Here is a 21,896-nt window from a genome sequence, read left to right on the forward strand (position 1 = left end):
GTCTAGAGTAAAAAGTGGCAGCTCACCCACCTTGGAGGGTTGTACATGGAGAATCCATCCCGTGGCTTAATGCGGATGAACTCCTCTTCCTCTCCTTTGTACAAATCGGACAGGATTTTTGCTAGAGCAGCGAATGAGTCTGGTCCCTTACGACCGCAGCGGGTGGCAACGTCTTCTCCGTTGAAGTGCCACATGGGTTGTCCCCGATATTGAAGTGGCTGCACCCCCCGCATTATACATATTGACATAACCTTGATCATTGTCAGTCCTTATTGAGCCAGCGTTTTTATCCGGCCCATCAGGTAAAGGACTTCTCCGTTATCTTCCTCCTGGGGGCTCCGAGGGCGCCAGCTGCGGTGTTTCTTCAAGGGAGCATTGTCGAACTCAGGAAGGCACATCCGAATAGGGTGCGGAAGGGGGACGTCCTCCATATAAAACCACTCTGAAGGCCAGTCCTCGGATTTCTTCTTCCACTACAAGAAATATGTCAACTTGTGACCTTGACTATTGGTCACTGGATGGTCATTATTTTCCATTTGTGACCTTTTTGTGACCAAAAACAGATAGTCAAAAGCTGGCGGTCGTAAACTTAAATTAACGACCTTCTCACAGAGAAGGTCATAGACGTTTACGACTAAAATATGCCTACTGTTTTGTTTTGGTCGCTAGCTGTCTGCCTAGGCCACGTCGGATCCGACGTGGCAATCTGACGTGGCAAAATTACGACCAATTGAAAAGGTCGTTACTTAGAATCAGCCCGGTCCATTTCGGTGCTTTAGATGGGCCGAGCCCATTAATTCAGCCTTTCTATATATTATTTCGTGTCAATTTTTGGTCAATTTCATGGGCCTAGCCCAACATTATAGCCTTTTTATCTTTGGGCCGTAGCCTTTGTTTCTCTTTTTTAATGCATGCCAATTGTCAAATTCTGGTAAGTGGGTCCCAAATGTGATGTTCTAGTTTGTGGGACCCTACTGTCAAGGTCATGTTCTTTCATATTTCAATAAGCAAATACAGAAAACAGACACAATATTTCAAATAACAGCAGGAAGCAATCTGCTACATCATATAACATAAATAAAAATGTGATCAGCAACAAGTTTACAATTAGATAACACACATACAGCCCAAGTGTATCAGCCCAAGTCTATCACAGGAGCCCTACAAGTTCTGCTACATCATATAACACACAAATAGGATCAGCTCCCAGAACTAGCACACATACAAGTTCTGCTACAAGGAGTTCGGTACTCCCAGAACTAGCTCAATGAGGTAAAACTATGCTTCATCCAACTTCTTTGTCCTGAATGAAATGCCAGCATCTGCACATTGTAGAACAAAATGTTTAGGAACAAAATGAAAGTAAATCGAATAGCAAAGTATCAAAAAAACCAAAGTATTAAAAACTGCAGTAATTTACTCGTAGTTGGCACGTACACAATACCATGGTTTTAATTTAAAATATAGAGCAAGTGTTTGGCTACAACATAGAATGCTGTAAAATTTGTTAACTAGCCCTTAAGCAGACGCATCTAGCTAGCCGATGTGGCAGCCAATGCAAACACGAGCTGGCCGGTTGTGTACTATTCCTGTTATGTTAATCTAGCTAAGTAGGTTGGCTAGCCCTTGCCATTCAGGTCAGTATTAACCGAAGCATACATAGACGGCAGATTTTGGCATGCTAGAATTCTTACGGCAAACAAGATTGTTTGTCTAGTAAATTATTCGTTAGGAACATCTCAGGTATACAAGAAACGGGATAATGATTCATTATCCATATGAGGGTGACCTCCGTGGTGCAGTCTATTGACGGAGGGTCTAACTTACTGCTGCTACTCCACATATCAAATTTTACTTAATAGAGCAAGATGGAGTAACCCAAAAAATTAATAAGGAAACCAAATGTACTGTAAATGGCAGTTCACTAGAGATTTTCAAGTTAAAAATACTCCCACGGGTAAACAACAATGACACGGACGGAGTAAAGGATGGATGTTGTAAATTAATCAAGTAATTCTTTTTTTTCTCATATTTTTCACCCTCTAGACACTGCCTAGAGCATTTACATGATGACAAAGTTAATTTTGCATAACACATATGGATTCTTATCTTCTTCAGTAAGGTGGGCACATTTACAGCTAATTAAGCACGATGAAAGGGACCATCCAATTAAATTCCATTCTTATCTTCTTCAGTAAGGACAGGCAGAACATCTCAGCATATCTCAAGTTGATGAATTATTCTAGCAATAACCAAATTAGAAACATTCCTCGCTGCTCCATTTAATCTTACTACAAGATAGTAGAAGAATCACTCTTGGTGAATCAAATCATAACAAATCGAGCAATAGATACAGGAGGCACATCAGGCCTGGCCATTTTCATTTCAGTAATTTAGAAAGAGGGGCGATGGGGAACAGAACCTTGAGGCCCTGTTATGGGGTTGTGTCTGATGAAGGTTTGCCCTTTGGGGCGGCAGCTCCAGCTCCACCAGATGCAGCATCAGCACCTCCAACTGGCACAGCGGCGGCAGCAACACCAATGGTCACTTGTGTGACATTTCAGATCATCATTACAGAATTTTATTTATTTATTTAAGACACAAGCAGCAAAGATCGTGTCTACCTTCGCATATATTTCTATAGCCTACTGCTATTGTCATGTATGTTAAATATGCAAGAGGTAAAAAACGATAGTTATGTACATCCAATGCAAGCAGACTTGTAAAGAAGAATATTTGGTCTATTTACTGATTTTACCAACAGGTATATACGGCGTTCCTAATAGAAAGAATCATAGAATGGTTTATACGGCGTTCATTCATGGAGAGTTGTAGACATGAAATGTGACTGCACTGTACATGGGAGAAGATCATGTTTCCGTAAACACTCCAGCAACAGCAATCCGGGGCCTTCTTCTCCTGCTCGTTATTTTTCTCCTGGGCTTGCTCCTTCTTCTCCTGGGCGTGCTCCTTCTTCTCCTACAACAGCAGCAACAGCAGGTTAATGACAACAGTAGTTTGACAACAACAGCAGGTCAATAACAACAGCATCAACTCCTAGGAATGTTTTAATTTAGTCCATTTCTTTTATCAACAACTTATCCTAAGGATGACGTGCTATCGAACTTAAAATAAACTACAACAAAATCAGCTGTGTCAGATATAAAACAAACAAGTCGCTCAGCTCTGTGTCAGATATAAAATAAACTACAACAAAATCATCTGTGTACAGGAAAGAATGTGCCTCGAGACTTAATAGCATATCCATAAAAGGTGTATACATGTAATCTCAATTAAATGAAAAAAGAATACTCATGTTCCTGATAATCAGGCTAAAAAATTACAACACCATCAGCTCCTTCCAAAACTCTGCATGGCACAGTTAACACTAAGCAGTCTGCTTGAAATCAGCCCAACAAGTGACTATAACTATAGTTGTAGGCAAGCAGAACTGTTTCAATTGAACTTCAATCATAGCTGAGACAAACTGAACTACAATATTTATTTACAAGCGTAAATAATCTAGAACCAGTAGGAGATTCCTCCACCGGTGCGGGAGGCTGATCGGTGCGGCCGGCGCGGGAGGCTGATCAGCCGGCCGGCGAGGGGCTTATGAACAACAGTTACTCCATAAGTCCAGCTTAAGTAGTCCATTTTTTGGATGTATGAAATATAGATACTTGCAGATATCAATAGTTGGATGCGTACTAATGATTATCTGTGACAGACAATTATAAGGATGTATGACAACCCGTTTAGATGGGCTTACATATCAACATGAAAAGATTAAAAAGAAAAAAATAGTTACTAAATCTGACTAATACTACAAAAACAGCAAGGCATTTAGTCCTAAACTAAATCAGATTAACAGGTACAAATAGATCTACATCCAAACGATTCTCAACAGGAATAAGATGCATCTACAGACCAGAATACCTTGTCAAGTAGCCAAGCATGATCTAATCTGGAAGGGCGACTCCTCCCAGCTTCTCGCTCGAGTACTTCTTGTAGACGACCTTCAGCTTGCTGTCCGGCGCGGTGGAGTGCGAGGCCACCAGGATCTTGGTCGCGTCCCTGAAACCAATCATCACGCAAAATCAGTCACTGCCCCTAAATGAAATCATCATAGATTCAAGCTACAAGGGATTCAGTAGGGTGCGTGCTTACATCAGTTGTGCTTCAGTGAAGCCAGTGTGGTGCTTCAGAGTGTCGGTCCACAGAGGGGTCTTCTTCAGGCTGAGCCTGGCCGCGTAGACAGCAGCCGCGGCGACCATGGAGGGTTTGGACTGCACCAGACCGTACTGCAGCAACGCCAGCACCGCGAATAAGAAAACGGTGTTCACGGATGAGTTCATGGATCAAATCTTGCCCATTTGTCCTACGACAGTGCGTAGCGTAATGGCGTTGGTTGAGCGCGTACCGTATGACGGAGTCAGAGAACATCTTCTCGGTCTGGCGGCGTCGGAGGGAGTTGAGGTCGTCGCCGCCGCAGCGGTCGATGGCGAAGCCGACGACGGCCTCGGTGGCGGGGACGCCGCGGTGGGCGGGGAGCAGCGGGTGGCGCAGGGCCAGGAGCACGTCACGCTCGAACCAGATCCTCCGGTGTCCGTCCTCGCCACCGCTCCCGCCGCTGTTCTTGTGCCGTGCGGCCTCCCGCGAGACCGCCTTGAGCGCCATGGCGACGTCGCCGGTGCCGCCCTCATCCTCGGGCATGATGTGGAAGACGATGCCCTTGGCGCCGCGGCCGAGCACGGAAACGGCCCTGAGGTCGGCCAGGCTGAGCTGCCGCGGCTCCAGCGGCGGCGGCGCGAGCGCCTGCGCTGTCATGGCCACCGTGAGCGCGCACGAGGACGGCGCCACCTTGGATTGGGCGTTGTGCCCTGCGCCTACACCTGCGCGAGTGACAGGGAGGAAGGGTGGGGTGGGGGATTGGTTGCGGTTTGATTGGTTGCGGATCGAGGAGAGGGAGGCCGCCGGAGGGGAGAGAGGGAGGGAGGAGCCGAGCGTGGGGATCTTGCCGGAGGGGAGGGAGGGAGGAGCAGAGCACGGCGATCTGGATCGAGGAGAGCGAGGGGAGCTCGGCAGATCTGGAAGAGGAGAGGAGGAGAAGAGAGCGAGGGAAAGAAAGGAGGCGGGGGGTGGATGCAAAATGACCACAGGGCAGAGCTAGGGTTTCGGGGTTGGTGTGGAAGGGCTGAGGACCGCCGTTGGATCGACGAACATCCCATGGTGTTCAATGCATGATCCGCGTGAGAGTCCACGGATCAATCAGAATACAGTACGACGTTATGGCCATCTAAATTGGTCAAAAAATTAATTTTCTATTTTTCGAGTGCCTAAATTAAGTTTTTTTGTAAATGACCTACCATATATTTATTGGAAAATGGGACCAAATCATTTTGTAATATATTAGGCCATATTTACTGTAAAATTGACAAAATGGTTGGTTGTCAAAAGTTTTTATACACCTCTCGTGAAAAAGACAAAATTCCGCCATTTCAGCAGGAAGCGGGTCAAATTTTAACTACAGATGCCTCATAGTTTGCTCTTTATTTTTTTTCCAAAAATCATTTCTAGGTACATAAGTATCTATTTAATCAGAGGAACACCAAAAAAATCCAAGATTCAACCATTAGCTAGGAACGGTCATTCCCGCCGTTTTGACCGCATTTTGAAACGGGCATAAAAAATTCAAAAAAAATCAAAAAATTGCAAAACCTTCGCATTGTGTCATTATATGTGGCCAAGTTACCAGGGAAAATAATAAACTTGTAATACGATAATTCTTTTTAAAAAGTGTTCTCAGAAACGAGCTATCATGTGTGGAGATCAATGGCATTCAAGCCAAATGATCAATCTTATGGACACATTCATGACATAGTTTGTTAAAATGATCTCATATGGTGCACAAGGGTGCATATTGGAATGGCAAACAATGTTTCCTAAGGAAGTTTTCGTTTTCTTTGAACGGAAAAATCATTTTTCATTTTTCGAGAGCCCAAAATGAGGTTTTTTTGTGAAGGACCTACCATATATTTGTTGCAAAATGGGACCAAATCATTTTTATAAAATATTAGGCCATATTTGATGCACAAATGACCAAATGGTTGGTTGTCAAAAGATTTGATCCACCTCTGGTGAAAAAGACAAACTTCCGCCGTTTCAGCATGAAGCGGGTCAAATTTGAACTACAGCTGCCTCATAGTTTGCTCTTTATTTTTTCCAAAAATCATTTCTAGGTACATAAGTATCTATTTAATCAGAGAAACACCAAAAAAATCCAAGATTCAACCATTAGCTAGCAACGGTCATTCTCGCCGTTTTGACCGCATTTTGGAACGGGCATAAAAAATTCAAAAAAATCAAAAAATTGCAAAACCTTCGCATTGTGTCATTATATGTTGCCAAGTTACCAGGAAAAATAATAAACTTGTAATATGATAATTCTTTGAAAAAAGTGTTCTCAGAAACGAGCTGTCATGTGTGGAGATCAATGGCATTCAAGCCAAATGATCAATATTATGGCCACATTCATGACATAGTTTGTTAAAATGATCTCATATCGTGCACAAGGGTGCATATTGGAATGGCAAACAATGTTGCCTAAGGAAGTTTTCATTTTCTTTGAACGAAAAAATCATTTTTCATTTTTCGAGAGCCCAAAATGAGGTTTTTTGTGAAGGACCTACCATATATTTGTTGCAAAATGGGACCAAATAAATTTTATAAAATATTACTCCATATTTAATGCACAAATGACCAAATGGTTGGTTGTCAAAAGATTTGATCCACCTCTGGTGAAAAAGACAAACTTCCGCCGTTTCAACAGGAAGCGGGTCAAATTTGAACTACAGCTGCCTCATAGTTTGCTCTTTATTTTTTCCAAAAATCATTTCTATGTACATAAGTATCTATTTAATGAGAAACACCAAAAAATTCCAAGATTCAACCATTAGCTAGGAACGGTCATTCCCGCCGTTTTGACCGCATTTCAAAACGGGCATAAAAAAATTAAAAAAATTGCAAAACCTTCGCATTGTGTCATTATATGTGGCCAAGTTACCAGGAAAAATAATAAACTTGTAATACAATAATTCTTTTAAAAAAGTGTTCTCAGAAACGAGCTATCCTGTGTGGAGATCAATGGCATTCAAGCCAAATGATCAATCTTATGGCCACATTCATGACATAGTTCGTTAAAATGATCTCATATCGTGCACAAGGGTGCATATTAGAATGGCAAAAAAAGTTGCCTAAGGAAGTTTTCATTTTCTTTGAACGAAAAAATCATTTTTCATTTTTCGAGAGCCCAAAATGAGGTTTTTTTGTGAAGGACCTACCATATATTTGTTGCAAAATGGGACCAAATCAATTTTATAAAATATTAGGCCATATGTAGTGCACAAATGACCAAATGGTTGGTTGTCAAAAGATTTGATCCACCTCTGGCGAAAAAGACAAATTCCCGCCGATTCAGTTGGAAGCGGGTCAAATTTGAACTGCAGGTGCCTCATAGTTTGATCTTTACTTTTTTCCAAAAATCATTTCTAGGTACATAAGTACCTATTTAATCATAAATTCATGGTTTGGTGGCGATACGTCGAGGTTTGGATGGTGGCCGAGGGCCCCAACTCTAGAGCGCGTAAACTCGCATGCCCGCCGTGCCGCCATGTGATCTGGGAGGCCTAGGCATGTCTAGGGGATTGGGCACTCCACAGGTAGGTGCTAGGAAGAAAATCACAACATAAGATTCTCATGAGGAGACCGATCGATGCTCAAACATGAAGAAGCAGCCAAGTGTTTGATTAGCAGTACGGGAAATGCACATGGCTAATGGGCGTCAGTTTTGGCTGAGGATGATCAGTTACTAAGGAGACCGTCTTCACAAATTTTCAGCTCAAAAGGAGGAGCGTAGGTGGTACTTGCTTTGCAAAGTACCACACTGGACATAAATACGAATGTTGAAGCTGGGCTCAAAATAATGAATGGATTGAGCTAGAATTTGGTGGAGGATGGTTATTTGGGCATAGGAAAGCACTGTAGAAAATGGATACCATTTGGACATGCCAAAGTGGTACTTCCTTCACAAAGTGTTTTTCTGAAAAGAATAGGAAAATGAATATTTTTTAATTATTTCCGAACTAGGCAAGGAAGGTTTTTTACACATTGGACGAAGATATGACCCAAAGAATTTATGATTTTTTTTGGGAATTTTGGGAATGACAGAAATATAGGTTGCTTCACAACCTAGGGCAAAAAATGCCACATGGACATGACACATAGGCAAAACTGATGAGGTGGCGCCTAGTCATAGCAACCCACCACAATTTACAAGGTTATAACCATCTATATTGGTCATGATCAGCTAGGAATAAGGCAGCGGAGCAGTTCTATCTGCTTTATGACCATTTCGTGTAAGGAAATTACGACCTTTCTGACCAAAATGGTCGTTATAGTTTAGGGTTTGGAGCCCCCCGAACAGCTTTTGACCAATTGGTCTGAAATGGTCATAGATCTATGAGCAATTCTTCCAGGGTCACTGACAGAAGGTCACTAGTTGACATATTTCTTGTAGTGTTCGGAGTACCGGACAGGTATCCGGTCCCGGCGATGCGCCATATTTCGGCTCCGCCCACTTGGTATATTGACCCCTCATGTGTACGGGGTGTCACATCCCTAGCTCCTGGCAATGCACTAGGCTAGCTTCATGTGTGCATCATGTTTAAATTTCAATGAATTTGAAATGGGGATGTTCAAACCTTAGCACCAAATGAAATCCAACTAGGATCACAGTGAAATATTTTCAATGATCCCAAAATGCCTTTGGAAATGTTCATCATTTCTGATAAAGGGTAAATACCTCTGCCAAAAATGATAAACATATTTCTAGGTCATTTCTGGATTTTTGAATTAACTCATATTGTATTTGAATTGGGGCATTTAAATCCTATAAATATTTTAAATGCTCTAGTAACTCTGAAACTAGTTGAGGGCTGTTGGGAATAATTTCAACAGTGCCCACAAATATTTTCAGAATATTTGGAAATGCTCTGGCATTTTTAATAAAGCCAAAACAATTGCAGAAAATAGAAAACAGAAAACAATAGAAAGGTGAGAGAGAGGAACCTCACCTGGGCTTACCTGGCGGCGCGGGCAGCCACACGCCGGCCATCTCCTCCCTGCCTAGCTGCCTCCTCCTCCCCCTGGACGTCTCTTGCAGCGCCACGCCACCCCCTGGAACTCTCTCACTCTCTCCCGACCTTCTCCCCCTCCTCTACTCTCTCTCCCTCTCTGCCCGAGCGGAGCTCGTCGTCGCCGACGCCGTTTGCCACGGCCACCGAGCTCCGCTCGCCTCGCCGACGCGCCAGGAAGCGCCGCCTCGTCCCCCTCTTCCTCCCCACCAAGAAGGAAGGCGCCAGAAGCCCTGGATGCCGCCAGCTCTGCCGTTCCCCTCCTCGGCCAACGAGGATCGCCGCCGTCGATTTGCCGCCGTCTCCGCCTCCCCGAGCTCGCTGAGACCGTCTCCGACTCCGCTATGAGCTCCACCTTCTTTCCCTTGCTCCCCGTGCCCGTACGCACCCTCTAGCCGCCCGAGTCACCAGAGTTGTGAGCTCCCCGCCGCTGGCCATGTCGCCACCGCAGCCACACCTACGGAAACCCGCAACAGAGCATGCCACCGTGGTCAGTGCGTCCCCAGGAGACGAACACGACCAACCCCGGCCCCTGCCATGCACCGTAGCCCCCTAACCGCTCGAGGCCGAGCTCCGGTCGCCGCCTCGCTCGCCGCAGTTGCCGCTACCGGCCACCCCAGTTGCATCCGCAGCCACCGCTGGACGCGCCGCGTCGCGGTCATTCCAACGAGACCAGCCGTGCGCCCTCCCGACGCCGGAGTTGGCCGGACGGCGAACGCCGTCGTGCTCCGGTTATCGCCGGCACTAACCCGCTGACGTGGCACCGTCATTAGCACTAATGACGAGGCTAACTACCCTCCTCTGTCACTGACGCGTGGGCCAACCCCCACTGACACTTTTAGTTAGTATTAGTTTAACACTAATTCACTTAGGTTAGTTAGTTACTCACTGACGTGTGGACCCCACACGTCAGGATTGACCTGGACGACGCTTGTTGACCTGCTGAGGTCAACATGATGCAACGCTGACGCAGTAATAGATTTTCTGGACTTATTCTTATTCAGGAAATTCCAGAAAATAGTGCAAACTTCAAAAAATCATAGAAAATAATCTATAGCTCAGAATGCGAAGATTTATATATGAAAAATGATCAGAAAAATCCAATCTATCCATATGTACCATTTTCATGCATGTTAGAACAATTTATGGCTTCTGTTTAGGACAAATCATGTAAATGGCATTTGAATTTCCACATATGAAGTTTGAATTTGAACCTAAGGTTCAAACTAACTCCATTTAATATGTTGCTAGTTGCATTAGCTCAAAACACATTCTTATTGCCATGTCATAGCATGCATCATGTTGTGCATTGCATTGATCGTGTTTCTTCTCTGTTTGCCGGTGTTGTCCCCTCTCAGTAGACGTTGCTTCGACGATGTGATCGATGACACCGATGAAGAGCTATACTATCTTCAGAAGTGCCAGGCAAGCAAAACCCCCTTGTTCATTCCGATACAATCCCACTCTCTCGCTCCTGCTCTCTTTTACTACATTAGGACAACAACGATTCATCTGTTACTTGCTACGGTAGTTGAACCCCTTTCCTCTGCATGACCTGTCATTGCCACAGTAAATAGATGAAACCCACTAGCATGAGTAGGAGTTGTTTGAGCCCTGATGTGCCTACTCATTCATGCTTGTTGTCGTTCCTGCTACTGCTTAGAGTTGTGTCCGGTATGATTCATCAGGGATGAATCGGAGGTGTGATGAACATGTCCTACTGTGTGTGAGCTAAGTGTGTGAACACGATTTGGTAAAGGTAGTGGTGAGAGGCCATGTAGGAGTACATGGTGGGTTGTCTCATTGAAACCGTCCTCAGGAACTGAGTTCTGTGTTTGTGATCCATGAACAGTTACTACCACACATTGGGCTCCGGGCGCTCCAAGCTCTCTCGACTTATTAATCAGCTTGATCTCTGTCCAAGAGTTGCAACTAGTTTCTGGTGTTTGTAGGTAGTGTTAGTAGTCTACCAAGTGGTACCCGGTACAGGTGGGCTTGGGACAGACTAGGCACCATGGCACGGTGTACCAAGCGTAGATCCATCTGTCAAGGTGGGCTTGGGAACCCTGCACACATCGTTTGGGGCCGTGAGCGACACCCCGGCCGGATCTCCTTGCGGATGGAACCCGAATAGGCGATAAACCTGGACTAGAGACTTGTGTGGTTAGTCAGGTCGTGGCCGACTCCCTCGCCAAGCTTCCGCTTGAAGGTTGCCGAGGTACACGACGTGTACATGGTGGTAAGTGGCGAGAGCGTGTGTGACGAAGTACACCCCTGCAGGGTTAATATGATCTATTCGAATAGCCGAGTCCGCGGTAAAGGACTTCTGGGTTGCCTGTACAGTTCATAGACAAGTGAAAGTGGATACTCTAAAATGCGCAAGATAAGCGTGAGTTCTATGGATGGCGTCCTCGTGGGGAGACGGGAGCGGATCCATAGTGTTGTATTGATATGGTGAATATGTGGACTCGTGTGCGCCACCTCAAAAGAGTTACTTGCAATTGTAGCTTAGGATAGCCACCAAGTCAAAGCTGGCTTGCTGCAGTTAAACTCCACCACCCCCTTTTTATACTGATGCATATGTAGATAGTTCTGATGTAAGTCTTGCTGGGTACAATTGTACTCACGTTTGCCCATTTTATGTTTTGCAGAGAGACGTCAGTCTCGCTAGTAGTTCCGTGTGGACTTCGACGTTTAGCTTGTTACCTCAGCTACGATCTTGTGCCCTCTGCAGGATCTAGTAAATAGTCAGGCTTCTCAGCCTTTTTCATTTGTAGATGTCTGTACTCAGACATGTTAAGCTTCCGCATGTGTTTGACTTGTATGCTCTGAATGTTGGGTCATGAGACCCATGTTTGTAATATCTGGCTCTTTGGAGCCTAATGAATAAATACTCTGAGTCGTAGAGTCCTGTTGTGATGCCATGTTGTATTTGCACATATCGAGCATATTGTGTGTATGATTGAAATGCTTGGTATGTGTGGGATCCGACAACCTAGTTGTTTATCCTTGGTAGCCTCTCTTATGGGGAAATGTAGTCTTGTGCTTCCATGAGCCATAGTAGTCCGCTACAGCCCGGTTCACCGGAGTCCTGCTAGCCCAGCACTACTGCTCTGGAACACTTGACTGGCCGGCATGTGATTCACTTTGTTCATGTGTCTGTCCCTTCGGGGAAATGTCACGCGGTGACATCCGGAGTCCTGCCTAGCCTGCTACAGCCCGGGTTCCCGGAGTCCTGTTAGCCTAGTGCTACAGCCCGGATTCACACGCTGCTGACCGACATGCTCGATGTTGATTCATGTATGCCTGTCCCCGTAAGTTAGTGCCACTTTGGGTTCACGACTAGTCATGTCGGCCCGAGTTCTCTGTCATATGGGTGCTAGCGACACTATCATATACGTGAGCCAAAATACGCAAACGGTCTCGGGCCATGGTAAGGCGACACCCATGGGAATACCGTGCGTGAGGCCGCAAAGTGATCTGAGGTGTTACCGGCTAGATCGATGTGACTTGGAATCGGGGTCCTGACAGCTTTGGTATCAGAGCCTGACTGCCTGTAGGATTACCAAGCCAAACTGGTCAAAGTTGAGTCTAAAAATGCTTTAGTTATATAAGGGAATTGATTGTGGAAGGGAACGTACGGCTCTTTTTACTCCTTTACCTTATAGCCTTCTGATCTGAGTCATCCTCTTCTCTTCTACGGGGATTAAGAACTAGGCTTCTCATCTTTCTATCAGGATCACGTGTTACTAATCCGTAGACTCATAGGATTGATGGATTTAAGCCTCAGTTCAGTTTCTTCTACTTCCATATGTTAGTTGTTGATCTCGAAACCTTGATATTGTGCTTCCAAGTGGTTATGCCACCATTTTTTAGGATGTCTCAAATCTTTTTGAGCATTTACAGTCGTTATGCTGTCCGAGTCATCCCGGGTCTCTAAATAGTCTGATGCATTTGCAAATTCCTTCTTTCCGTTCCCGATGTTCCTTGGGCCAGATTAATCACACTAACCAGTGTGTTGAGGTACTCCGTTACCTCGTCATATATTTTGGAGCTATTATTATGACCCTAGGTGTCATAGAGGAGCACCCATTAATCTAGCAATGCTTTGTATCCCAAGTGTGATGATTCTGGCCATCATTCCCGAAAGCATCCCGTGATGCCACTTAGTTAGTAGGCATTCTATTTCTGGGTTCTTGAACCCAAGATTCACTCTACTTACCTCGTGTTGATAGTGTTGCTCGTACCTTTAGGATATTAGTAATCTTTGCGATAGTCCTCGAGGTCCGTGGTATACCATTCTTCCAAATACCATGAACCATCCTTGGCAGAAGTTCCTCGTTGAACCAAAAGATAACAACAAGAGTGCTCTCGATGAGTTCTCCATTCTACATTGTGAATCTGCCAGTTCTACCTTTCTGCATGGGTTATCCGGAAGAAATGTTGAGCTTTGCTCGACATACTAATCTATGCATCCACAACTCAGAAAGATATATGCCCTTCGAGTTGTCTCTCTTTAGTTGTATTCTGACCCCCGTCTATCAATTGATAGTCAAGAGTAGTTGTGCATTCGTGCCCATTGATACCTTTCTATTCTTGTTGTCTGTCAAGCCATTCTATTTCAGAATGACTAGGAGAAACAAACTCCAGTACCTCATCCATTTCGAGGATTGGGTCAAAGTAGTTGTATTCCGCAGATCAAATTGCCAATCCAGCCTTTGATCTGTTCTACCTGGGAATGTCACCCTCTTTCATATCAAGAATGACGTGAGAATTGCACAATCTCTCATGAATTCTTGATGTAGTGATACTTCTCGCCATCATTATTCATCTCTCGGTCTCCGTGTTGGTTGTAACCGGAATGCTGACAAGTGAACTGTGATGTGTGAAATCAATACTCCTAGCAACCCCGTTGCTTGGTAGTTAATGGACAACAATCTCATTCTTAGCGTGTTGGTTATTGAATCATCATCCTAAGATTGATCGTGCTACCTAGTCATTATTTTTGGTGCAGTCTTCAATCAATGAGTTAGGATTTTGTCAAACCCTTGCTCAGTTGATCACATCGTCTTGCCCTGAAAAGCAAGATTGATCTCGAGCTTAGTAACGTACCGGTGGTTCATGATTTTCCGAATATCTTCTCGGAAGTGTTACTAGGTTATCCCCTGACTGTTATGTTGAGCTCGTGATCAAGTTGGTTTTCTTATAAACCACCCCTTCTCCAAGAATCTGTGTTGGATACCCCTGAGCTAGTTGGTTAAGCTAAACAACCACTTGGAGAGTTGGAGGATAAAAGCTTGTCTGACTTAGTTCATGTTAAGGGATATCTTGTATGTGTGTTGAAGAAAGATCATATCTTCATTGACTGATCCTCGTGTCAATTGATGGGATCTATTGTCTTACCCAAATCCTTGATTTGCGTATGGGCTATCGTCAAATCAAATCAGAACCAACGATGTTCATAATGTTGTCTTACTCGTGGTTGATCCCTCGAGCATGCACCATTATACCTTTTGGGTCTGACCAATGCTATCACTTGTTCACATAATATGGAATTCCATCTCCATGGTAACCTGGATGAATTGTTGTTGAGCCCATCAGCAACACTGCTACCTTCTCCATGACTCGTGTTGAACATCCAGCTAGTATTGGAAACTTTGTAAGCATTGCCTTCATGTTCCGCTCATGAGGATATGTTTGGATGTAAGTAGTGACTTCCTCTTAGTTCACGTGCATTGATGCAAGTTGCCGCCGTGAATTCGAGAAAGTTTGTTTTGCCTCCTCTGGAATCATCGCAAGTCAGTCATGCATACGTGCGAAGTATTCTGTGGTCTGGAGACTTGCAACCTCCATTCTATATGAATCCCTAGCACACCAAGCCACTGATTGATTTGTTCAAGGAAAAGGAGTTGCCGTGCGAATACTAGTTCATGCACAAGGCTTCGATATCCTCGTTGATGGTTCCCCACCTGAACTCGGTAGTGTTTTGTTATAAGACTACTACGTGGTCATGCTTGTCTGGGACAGTGTGTTCGCATGTATGTAGCAGAACCAGTTCATGTTTTGGAGCTTGCTATCGTAGTTCATTCCCCGAGAATCTCGCAACGCCGTCTCGTCGGTTTGTGTTGCAAACTTTCTTTTCCAGACATGTTGTCTGAAATATCCTGTTTCCAATTAGCTCTGAATCTCAGGCAGATATGATGGTTGGAACGTTTCTCAAGAACTATAATATTGGTCTCCCTGTAACCCGGTAAAGTGGATGTCGTGGCCAACACACCCAGCCGAAAGACCCATTATTGTAGTATCTTGATTGAGAAATTGGCCACCTCCCCATAAGGATCTCGTAGGATTTATTCCAATAATTGTTCCTTATGGATTTTTGTGTTCCCGAAGTCCGACCTTTTACTTGATGTTCTAGATACCAACCATATCAATAAATGGGTTACGCTAGCACATCAAGGAGAACATTAGAAGCGGAGTGCTAAATGTCTCTCGGTCGATCATCCAGATTTTTTTCCTTGGCCTCGCTAGGGTGAAATCTGAGAAGGTGTTATCTTCCTTTGCATCTGCACCCTCCATCACTTTTCATCATGGTAGTATGATGTGTTGCCAGGATCCTCCCCACGGATGTTGGTAAAACCTTGATGAATATGGAAATTCTCAAGTTCTTGAAAGCACGCTCAGTCACTAGGTTATATCCTTCGTATCAACTGGAATGTGCCTCCCATTTGCTGAGTTGTTCTATAACCATAGTTTCCTTTCCAAATCGAGTGTGCCATTCTTTTGAATTCTTTCAAACGATCATTTATAAATTGCCTTACGCTAGTATGAAGAGTTTCGATGATCTCTGAATCAAAAGTAATTCTTTTTGCCACTTAAGGGAATATTTCTATGAGCCACCCTCCCTAAGGTGCCCCGTTATGGAATGATGGCAGACAACTCCTCGTTATCTTGAAAGCATGCACCGTCTTATTCAGTGTGGAATTGTGCTTATCAACTTGAATCTTCATTCTCTGTTTCACTTCTTCCCTCTGGATGTATGTTCCGTGTCTTGGCTCAAGAGATGTTCAACATCTCATTCCGTGAGTTGATCGTGAGTTGCTCGATCTTTAAGAAGATCGATTCCTATAGAGTTTCTTCTGTCGTCATCATGTTGGATGAAGATCCCGAAAGCAAAGACGACAAGATCAATTTGAAGCAATGAGTCAACATGTTCGATGAGGGTATTGGATCGTGAAGATTGTGTTAGCTTTTGTGTCCCCTCTTCCTCTTACCCTACGCTTGAATCTCGGGACGAGATTCTTGTTTAGTGGGGGTGAGTTGTCACATCCCTAGCTCCTGGCAATGCACTAGGCTAGCTTCATGTGTGCATCATGTTTAAATTTCAATGAATTTGAAATGGGGATGTTCAAACCCTAGCACCAAATGAAATCCAACTAGGATCACAGTGAAATATTTTCAATGATCCCAAAATGCCTTTGGAAATGTTCATCATTTCTGATAAAGGTAAAAACCTCTGCCAAAAATGATAAACATATTTCTAGGTCATTTCTGGATTTTTGAATTAACTCATATTGTATTTGAATTGGGGCATTTAAATCCTATAAATATTTTAAATGCTCTAGTAACTCTGAAACTAGTTGAGGGCTGTTGGGAATAATTTCAACAGTGCCCACAAATATTTTCAGAATTTTTGGAAATGCTCTGGCATTTTTAATAAAGCCAAAACAATTGCAGAAAATAGAAAATAGAAAAAAATAGAAAGGTGAGAGAGAGGAACCTCACCTGGGCTTACCTGGCGGCCCAAGTGGCCGGCCCAGCCCACCACTGCAGCCCCTCTGTCGCCTTCCTCCTCGCGCCAGTAGGCAGGCGCGCGTGCCTGGCGCGGGCAGCCACAGGCCGGCCACCTCCTCCCTGCCTGGCTGCCTCCTCCTCCCCCTGGACGTCTCTTGCAGCGCCACGCCACCCCCTGGAGCTCTCTCACTCTCTCCCGACTTCCTCCCCCTCCTCTGCTCTCTCTCCCTCTCTGCCCGAGCGGAGCTCGTCGTCGCCGACGCCGTTTGCCACGGCCACCGTGCTCTCCTCGCCTCGCCGACGCGCCAGGAAGCCCCGCCTCGTCCCCCTCTTCCTCCCCACCAAGAAGGAAGGCGCCGGAAGCCCTGGATGCCGCCAGCTCCGCCGTTCCCCTCCTCGGCCACCGAGGATCGCCGCCGTCGATTTGCCGCCGTCTCCGCCTCCCCGAGCTCGCTGAGACCGTCTCCGACTCCGCTGTGAGTTCCACCTTCTTTCCCCTGCTCCCCGTGCCCGTACGCACCCTCTAGCCGCCCGAGTCACCGGAGCTGTGAGCTCCCCGCCGCCGGCCATGTCGTCACCGCAGCCACACCTACGGAAACCTGCAACTGAGCACGCCACCGTGGTCACTGCGTCCCCAGGAGACGAACACGACCAACCCCGGCCCCTGCCATGCACCGTAGCCCCCTAGCCGGTCGAGGCCGAGCTCCGGCCGCCGCCTCGCTCACCGCAGTTGCCGCTACCGGCCACCCCAGTTGCATCCGCAGCCACCGCTGGACGCGCCGCGTCGCGGCCGTTCCAACGAGACCAGCCGTGCGCCCTCCCGACGCCGGAGTTGGCCGGAAGGTGAACGCCGTCGTGCTCCGGTTATCGCCGGCACTAACCCGCTGACGTGGCACCGCATTAGCACTAATGACGAGGCTAACTACCCTCCTCTATCACTGACGCGTGGGCCAACCCCCACTGACACTTTTAGTTAGTATTAGTTTAACACTAATTAACTTAGGTTAGTTAGTTAGTCACTGACGTGTGGACCCCACACGTCAGGATTGACCTGGACGACGCCTGTTGACCTGCTGAGGTCAGCATGACGCAACACTGACGCAGTAATAGATTTTCTGGACTTATTCTTATTCAGGCAATTCCAGAAAATAGTGCAAACTTCAAAAAATCATAGAAAATAATCTATAGCTCCTAATGCGAAGGTTTATATATGAAAAATGATCAGAAAAATCCAATCTATCCATATGTACCATTTTCATGCATGTTAGAACAATTTATGCCTGCTGTTTAGGGCAAATCATGTAAATGGCATTTAAATTTCCACATATGAAGTTTGAATTTGAACCTAAGGTTCAAACCAACTCCATTTAATATGTTGCTAGTTGCATTAGCTCAAAACACATTCATATTGCCATGTCATAGCATGCATCATGTTGTGCATTGCATTGATCGTGTTTCTTCTCTGTTTGCCGGTGTTGTCCCCTCTCAGTAGACGTTGCTTCGACGATGCGATCGATGACACCGATGAAGAGCTATACTATCTTCAGAAGTGCCAGGCAAGCAAAACCCCCTTGTTCATTCCGATACAATCCCACTCTCTCGCTCCTGCTCTCTTTTACTACATTAGGACAACAACGATTCATCTGTTACTTGCTACGGTAGTTGAACCCCTTTCCTCTGCATGACCTGTCATTGCCACAGTAAATAGATGAAACCCACTAGCATGAGTAGGAGTTGTTTGAGCCCTGATGTGCCTACTCATTCATGCTTGTTGTCGTGCCTGCTACTGCTTAGAGTTGTGTCCGGTATGATTCATCAGGCATGAATCAGAGGTGTGATGAACATGTCCTACTGTGTGTGAGCTAAGTGTGTGAACACGATTTGGTAAAGGTAGCGGTGAGAGGCCATGTAGGAGTACATGGTGGGTTGTCTCATTGAAACCGTCCTCAGGAACTGAGTTCTGTGTTTGTGATCCATGAACAGTTACTACCACACATTGGGCTCCGGGCGCTCCAAGCTCTCTCGACTTATTAATCAGCTTGATCTCTGTCCAGGAGTTGCAACTAGTTTCTGGTGTTTGTAGGTAGTGTTAGTAGTCTACCAAGTGGTACCCGGTACAGGTGGGCTTGGGACAGACTAGCCACCGTGGCACGGTGTACCAAGCATAGATCCATCCGTCGAGGTGGGCTTGGGAACCCTGCACACATCGTTTGGGGCCGTGAGCGACACCCCTGCCGGATCTCCTTGCGGATGGAACCTGAATAGGCGATAAACCTGGACTAGAGACTTGTGTGGTTAGTCAGGTCGTGGCCGACTCCCTCGCCAGGCTTCCGCTTGAAGGTTGCTGAGGTACACGACGTGTACATGGTGGTAAGTGGCGAGAGCATGTGTGACGAAGTACACCCCTGCAGGGTTAAAATGATCTATTCAAATAGCCGTGTCCGCGGTAAAGGACTTCTGGGTTGCCTGTACAGTTCATAGACAAGTGAAAGTGGATACTCTAAAATGCGCAAGATAAGCGTGAGTGCTATGGATGGCGTCCTCGTGGGGAGACGGGAGCAGATCCATAGTGTTGTATTGATATGGTGAATATGTGGACTCGTGTGCGCCACCTCAAAAGAGTTACTTGCAATTGTAGCTTAGGATAGCCACCGAGTCAAAGCTGGCTTGCTGCAGTTAAACTCCACCACCCCCTTTTGATACTGATGCATATGTAGATAGTTCTGATGTAAGTCTTGCTAGGTACAATTGTACTCACGTTTGCCCATTTTATGTTTTGCAGAGAGACGTCAGTCTCGCTAGTAGTTCCGTGTGAACTTCGACGTTTAGCTTGTTACCTCAGCTACGATCTTGTGCCCTCGGCAGGATCTAGTAAATAGTCAGGCTTCTCAGCCTTTTTCATTTGTAGATGTCTGTACTCAGACATGTTAAGCTTCCGCATGTGTTTGACTTGTATGCTCTGAATGTTGGGTCATGAGACCCATGTTTGTAATATCTGGCTCTTCGAAGCCTAATGAATAAATACTCGGAGTCGTAGAGTTTTGTTGTGATGCCATGTTGTATTTGCACATATCGAGCATATTGTGTGTATGATTGAAATGCTTGGTATGTGTGGGATCCGACAACCTAGTTGTTTATCCTTGGTAGCCTCTCTTATGGGGAAATGTAGTCTTGTGCTTCCATCAGCCATAGTAGTCCGCTACAGCCCGGTTCACCGGAGTCCTGCTAGCCCAGCACAACTGCTCCGGAACACTTGACTGGCCGGCATGTGATTCACTTCGTTCCTGCGTCTGTCCCTTCAGGGAAATGTCACGCAGTGACATCCGGAGTCCTGCCTAGCCTGCTACAGCCCGGGTTCCCGGAGTCCTGTTAGCCCAGTGCTACAGCCCGGATTCACACGCTGCTGACCGACATGCTCGATGTTGATTCATGTATGCCTGTCCCCGTAAGTTAGTGCCACTTTGGGTTCACGACTAGTCATGTCGGCCCGGGTTCTCTGTCATATGGGTGCTAGCGACACTATCATATACGTGAGCCAAATGACGCAAACGGTCTCGGGCCCTGGTAAGGCGACACCCGTGGGAATACCATGCGTGAGGCCGCAAAGTGATATGAGGTGTTACCGGCTAGATCGATGTGACTTGGAATCGGGGTCCTGACACGGGGTATGAGGCAGAATAGCCTCTTCCATAGCTCGAAATGAGCTTCGCAGCCCAGAAACAGCTCGCAAAAGGCGACATAGCCGGCGATGTGTAATATGGAGACGGGAGTAATATTATGCAGCTAGAGGCCGTAGAACTCCAGGAGCCCGCGGAAGAACGGATGAATTGGAAATCCAAGAACTCTTCGGAATCCAAGGAGTGCAACATTTATGGGAAGCCGGACACTACTCGACAGGTATTCGGAATTTGGAGAAGAACCCGCCTTGCAATGTCGAAGACAATCTGCGCGCCGGACTCATCGCCATTGAAGCCTGGTTCGGGGGCTACTGAGGGAGTCCTAGATTAGGGGGTCCTCGGACAGCCGGACTATTTCCTTCGGCCGGACTGTTGGACTATGAAGATACAATATTGAAGACTTCGTCCCGTGTCCGGATGGGACTCTCCTTGGCGTGGAAGGCAAGCTTGGCAATACGGATATGTAGATCTCCTCCCTTGTAACCAACTCTGTGTAACCCTAGCCCCCTCCGGTGTCTATATAAATTGGAGGGTTTTACTCCGTAGGACGACAACAATCATACCATAGGCTAGTTTCTAGGGTTTAGCCTCTACGATCTCGTGGTAGATCAACTCTTGTAATGCTCATATCATCAAGATCAATCAAGCAGGAAGTTGGGTATTACCTCCATCGAGAGGGCCCGAACCTGGGTAAACATCGTGTCCCCCGCCTCCTGTTACCATCGGCCTTAGACGCACAGTTCGCCACCCCCCTACCCGACACCGAGTTCGGAGCTCTCCAGGAGCGTTCGTAGATCTACCCCGCAGTGTGTCGGATGCCGCGGTGTTCTACCGGGCTGAGGAGGGGAGCTCGATGGAGAAGTTGTTCTGGTCTCAGTATACTGGGACCGAACACCCAATGCCCTTGACCGACCAGCTGAAGCAACTGGTCGAGCTCCACAAGGAGGCCGAACAGGCCATGAAGGGTCTTATAGTCTGGATGTGGCCTGGCGAGCCCCTGCCTGATAGCTACTTCGGTCTGGTTAGGCGGCTTGTCAATGCCTGCCCACGGCTTGAAGTCATAAAGCGGTCCATCTGCATCGATGGTGCGCGCATGGCTTTTGCCCGGGCGAAGGTGCACTGGGCGAAGCTGGACGCCGAAAAGCTGGTGAAGGAGGGGCCGCCGGAGGGCAAGGAGCATCGCCACCCCGAAAAGTATTATGAAACTGTCCTGAAGGGTTCTCGCCTTGTGGCG

The 21,896-nt window shown here is 46.2% G+C and overlaps 2 protein-coding genes across 2 annotated transcripts; both read right to left on the reverse strand.

Annotated features, from left to right (window-relative positions):
• Positions 1 to 3,949: 3,949 nt before the first annotated feature.
• On the reverse strand, positions 3,950 to 4,355 carry LOC109736654 (cyclin-B1-1-like). The gene is made up of 2 exons (XM_020295867.2): positions 4,168 to 4,355; positions 3,950 to 4,074 (listed from the first exon to the last, which is right to left on the reverse strand). The coding sequence occupies exons 1-2, from the start codon at positions 4,353 to 4,355 to the stop codon at positions 3,960 to 3,962; spliced, it is 303 nt and encodes a 100-aa protein (XP_020151456.1). The 3' UTR covers positions 3,950 to 3,959.
• Positions 4,352 to 4,827, reverse strand: LOC141023236 (serine/threonine-protein kinase OXI1-like). The gene is made up of 2 exons (XM_073499590.1): positions 4,421 to 4,827; positions 4,352 to 4,364 (listed from the first exon to the last, which is right to left on the reverse strand). Exons 1-2 carry the CDS (start codon positions 4,825 to 4,827, stop codon positions 4,352 to 4,354), a joined length of 420 nt encoding a protein of 139 aa, XP_073355691.1.
• Between the last annotated feature and the right edge of the window lie 17,069 nt (positions 4,828 to 21,896).

The sequence above is a fragment of the Aegilops tauschii genome, chromosome 5 (assembly GCF_002575655.3).
Source record: "Aegilops tauschii subsp. strangulata cultivar AL8/78 chromosome 5, Aet v6.0, whole genome shotgun sequence".
NCBI lineage: Eukaryota > Viridiplantae > Streptophyta > Magnoliopsida > Poales > Poaceae > Aegilops > Aegilops tauschii.

Excerpts from the sequence above, each read along its gene's own strand:
- LOC109736654 (XM_020295867.2), bottom strand. The coding sequence starts at position 4,355 with ATGAACTCATCCGTGAACACCGTTTTCTTATTCGCGGTGCTGGCGTTG. Across the intron at positions 4,075-4,167 it reads TTCACTGAAGCACAACTGAT|GGACGCGACCAAGATCCTGG; the intron begins GTAAGCACGCAC and ends GATTGGTTTCAG.
- LOC141023236 (XM_073499590.1), bottom strand. The coding sequence starts at position 4,827 with ATGACAGCGCAGGCGCTCGCGCCGCCGCCGCTGGAGCCGCGGCAGCTC.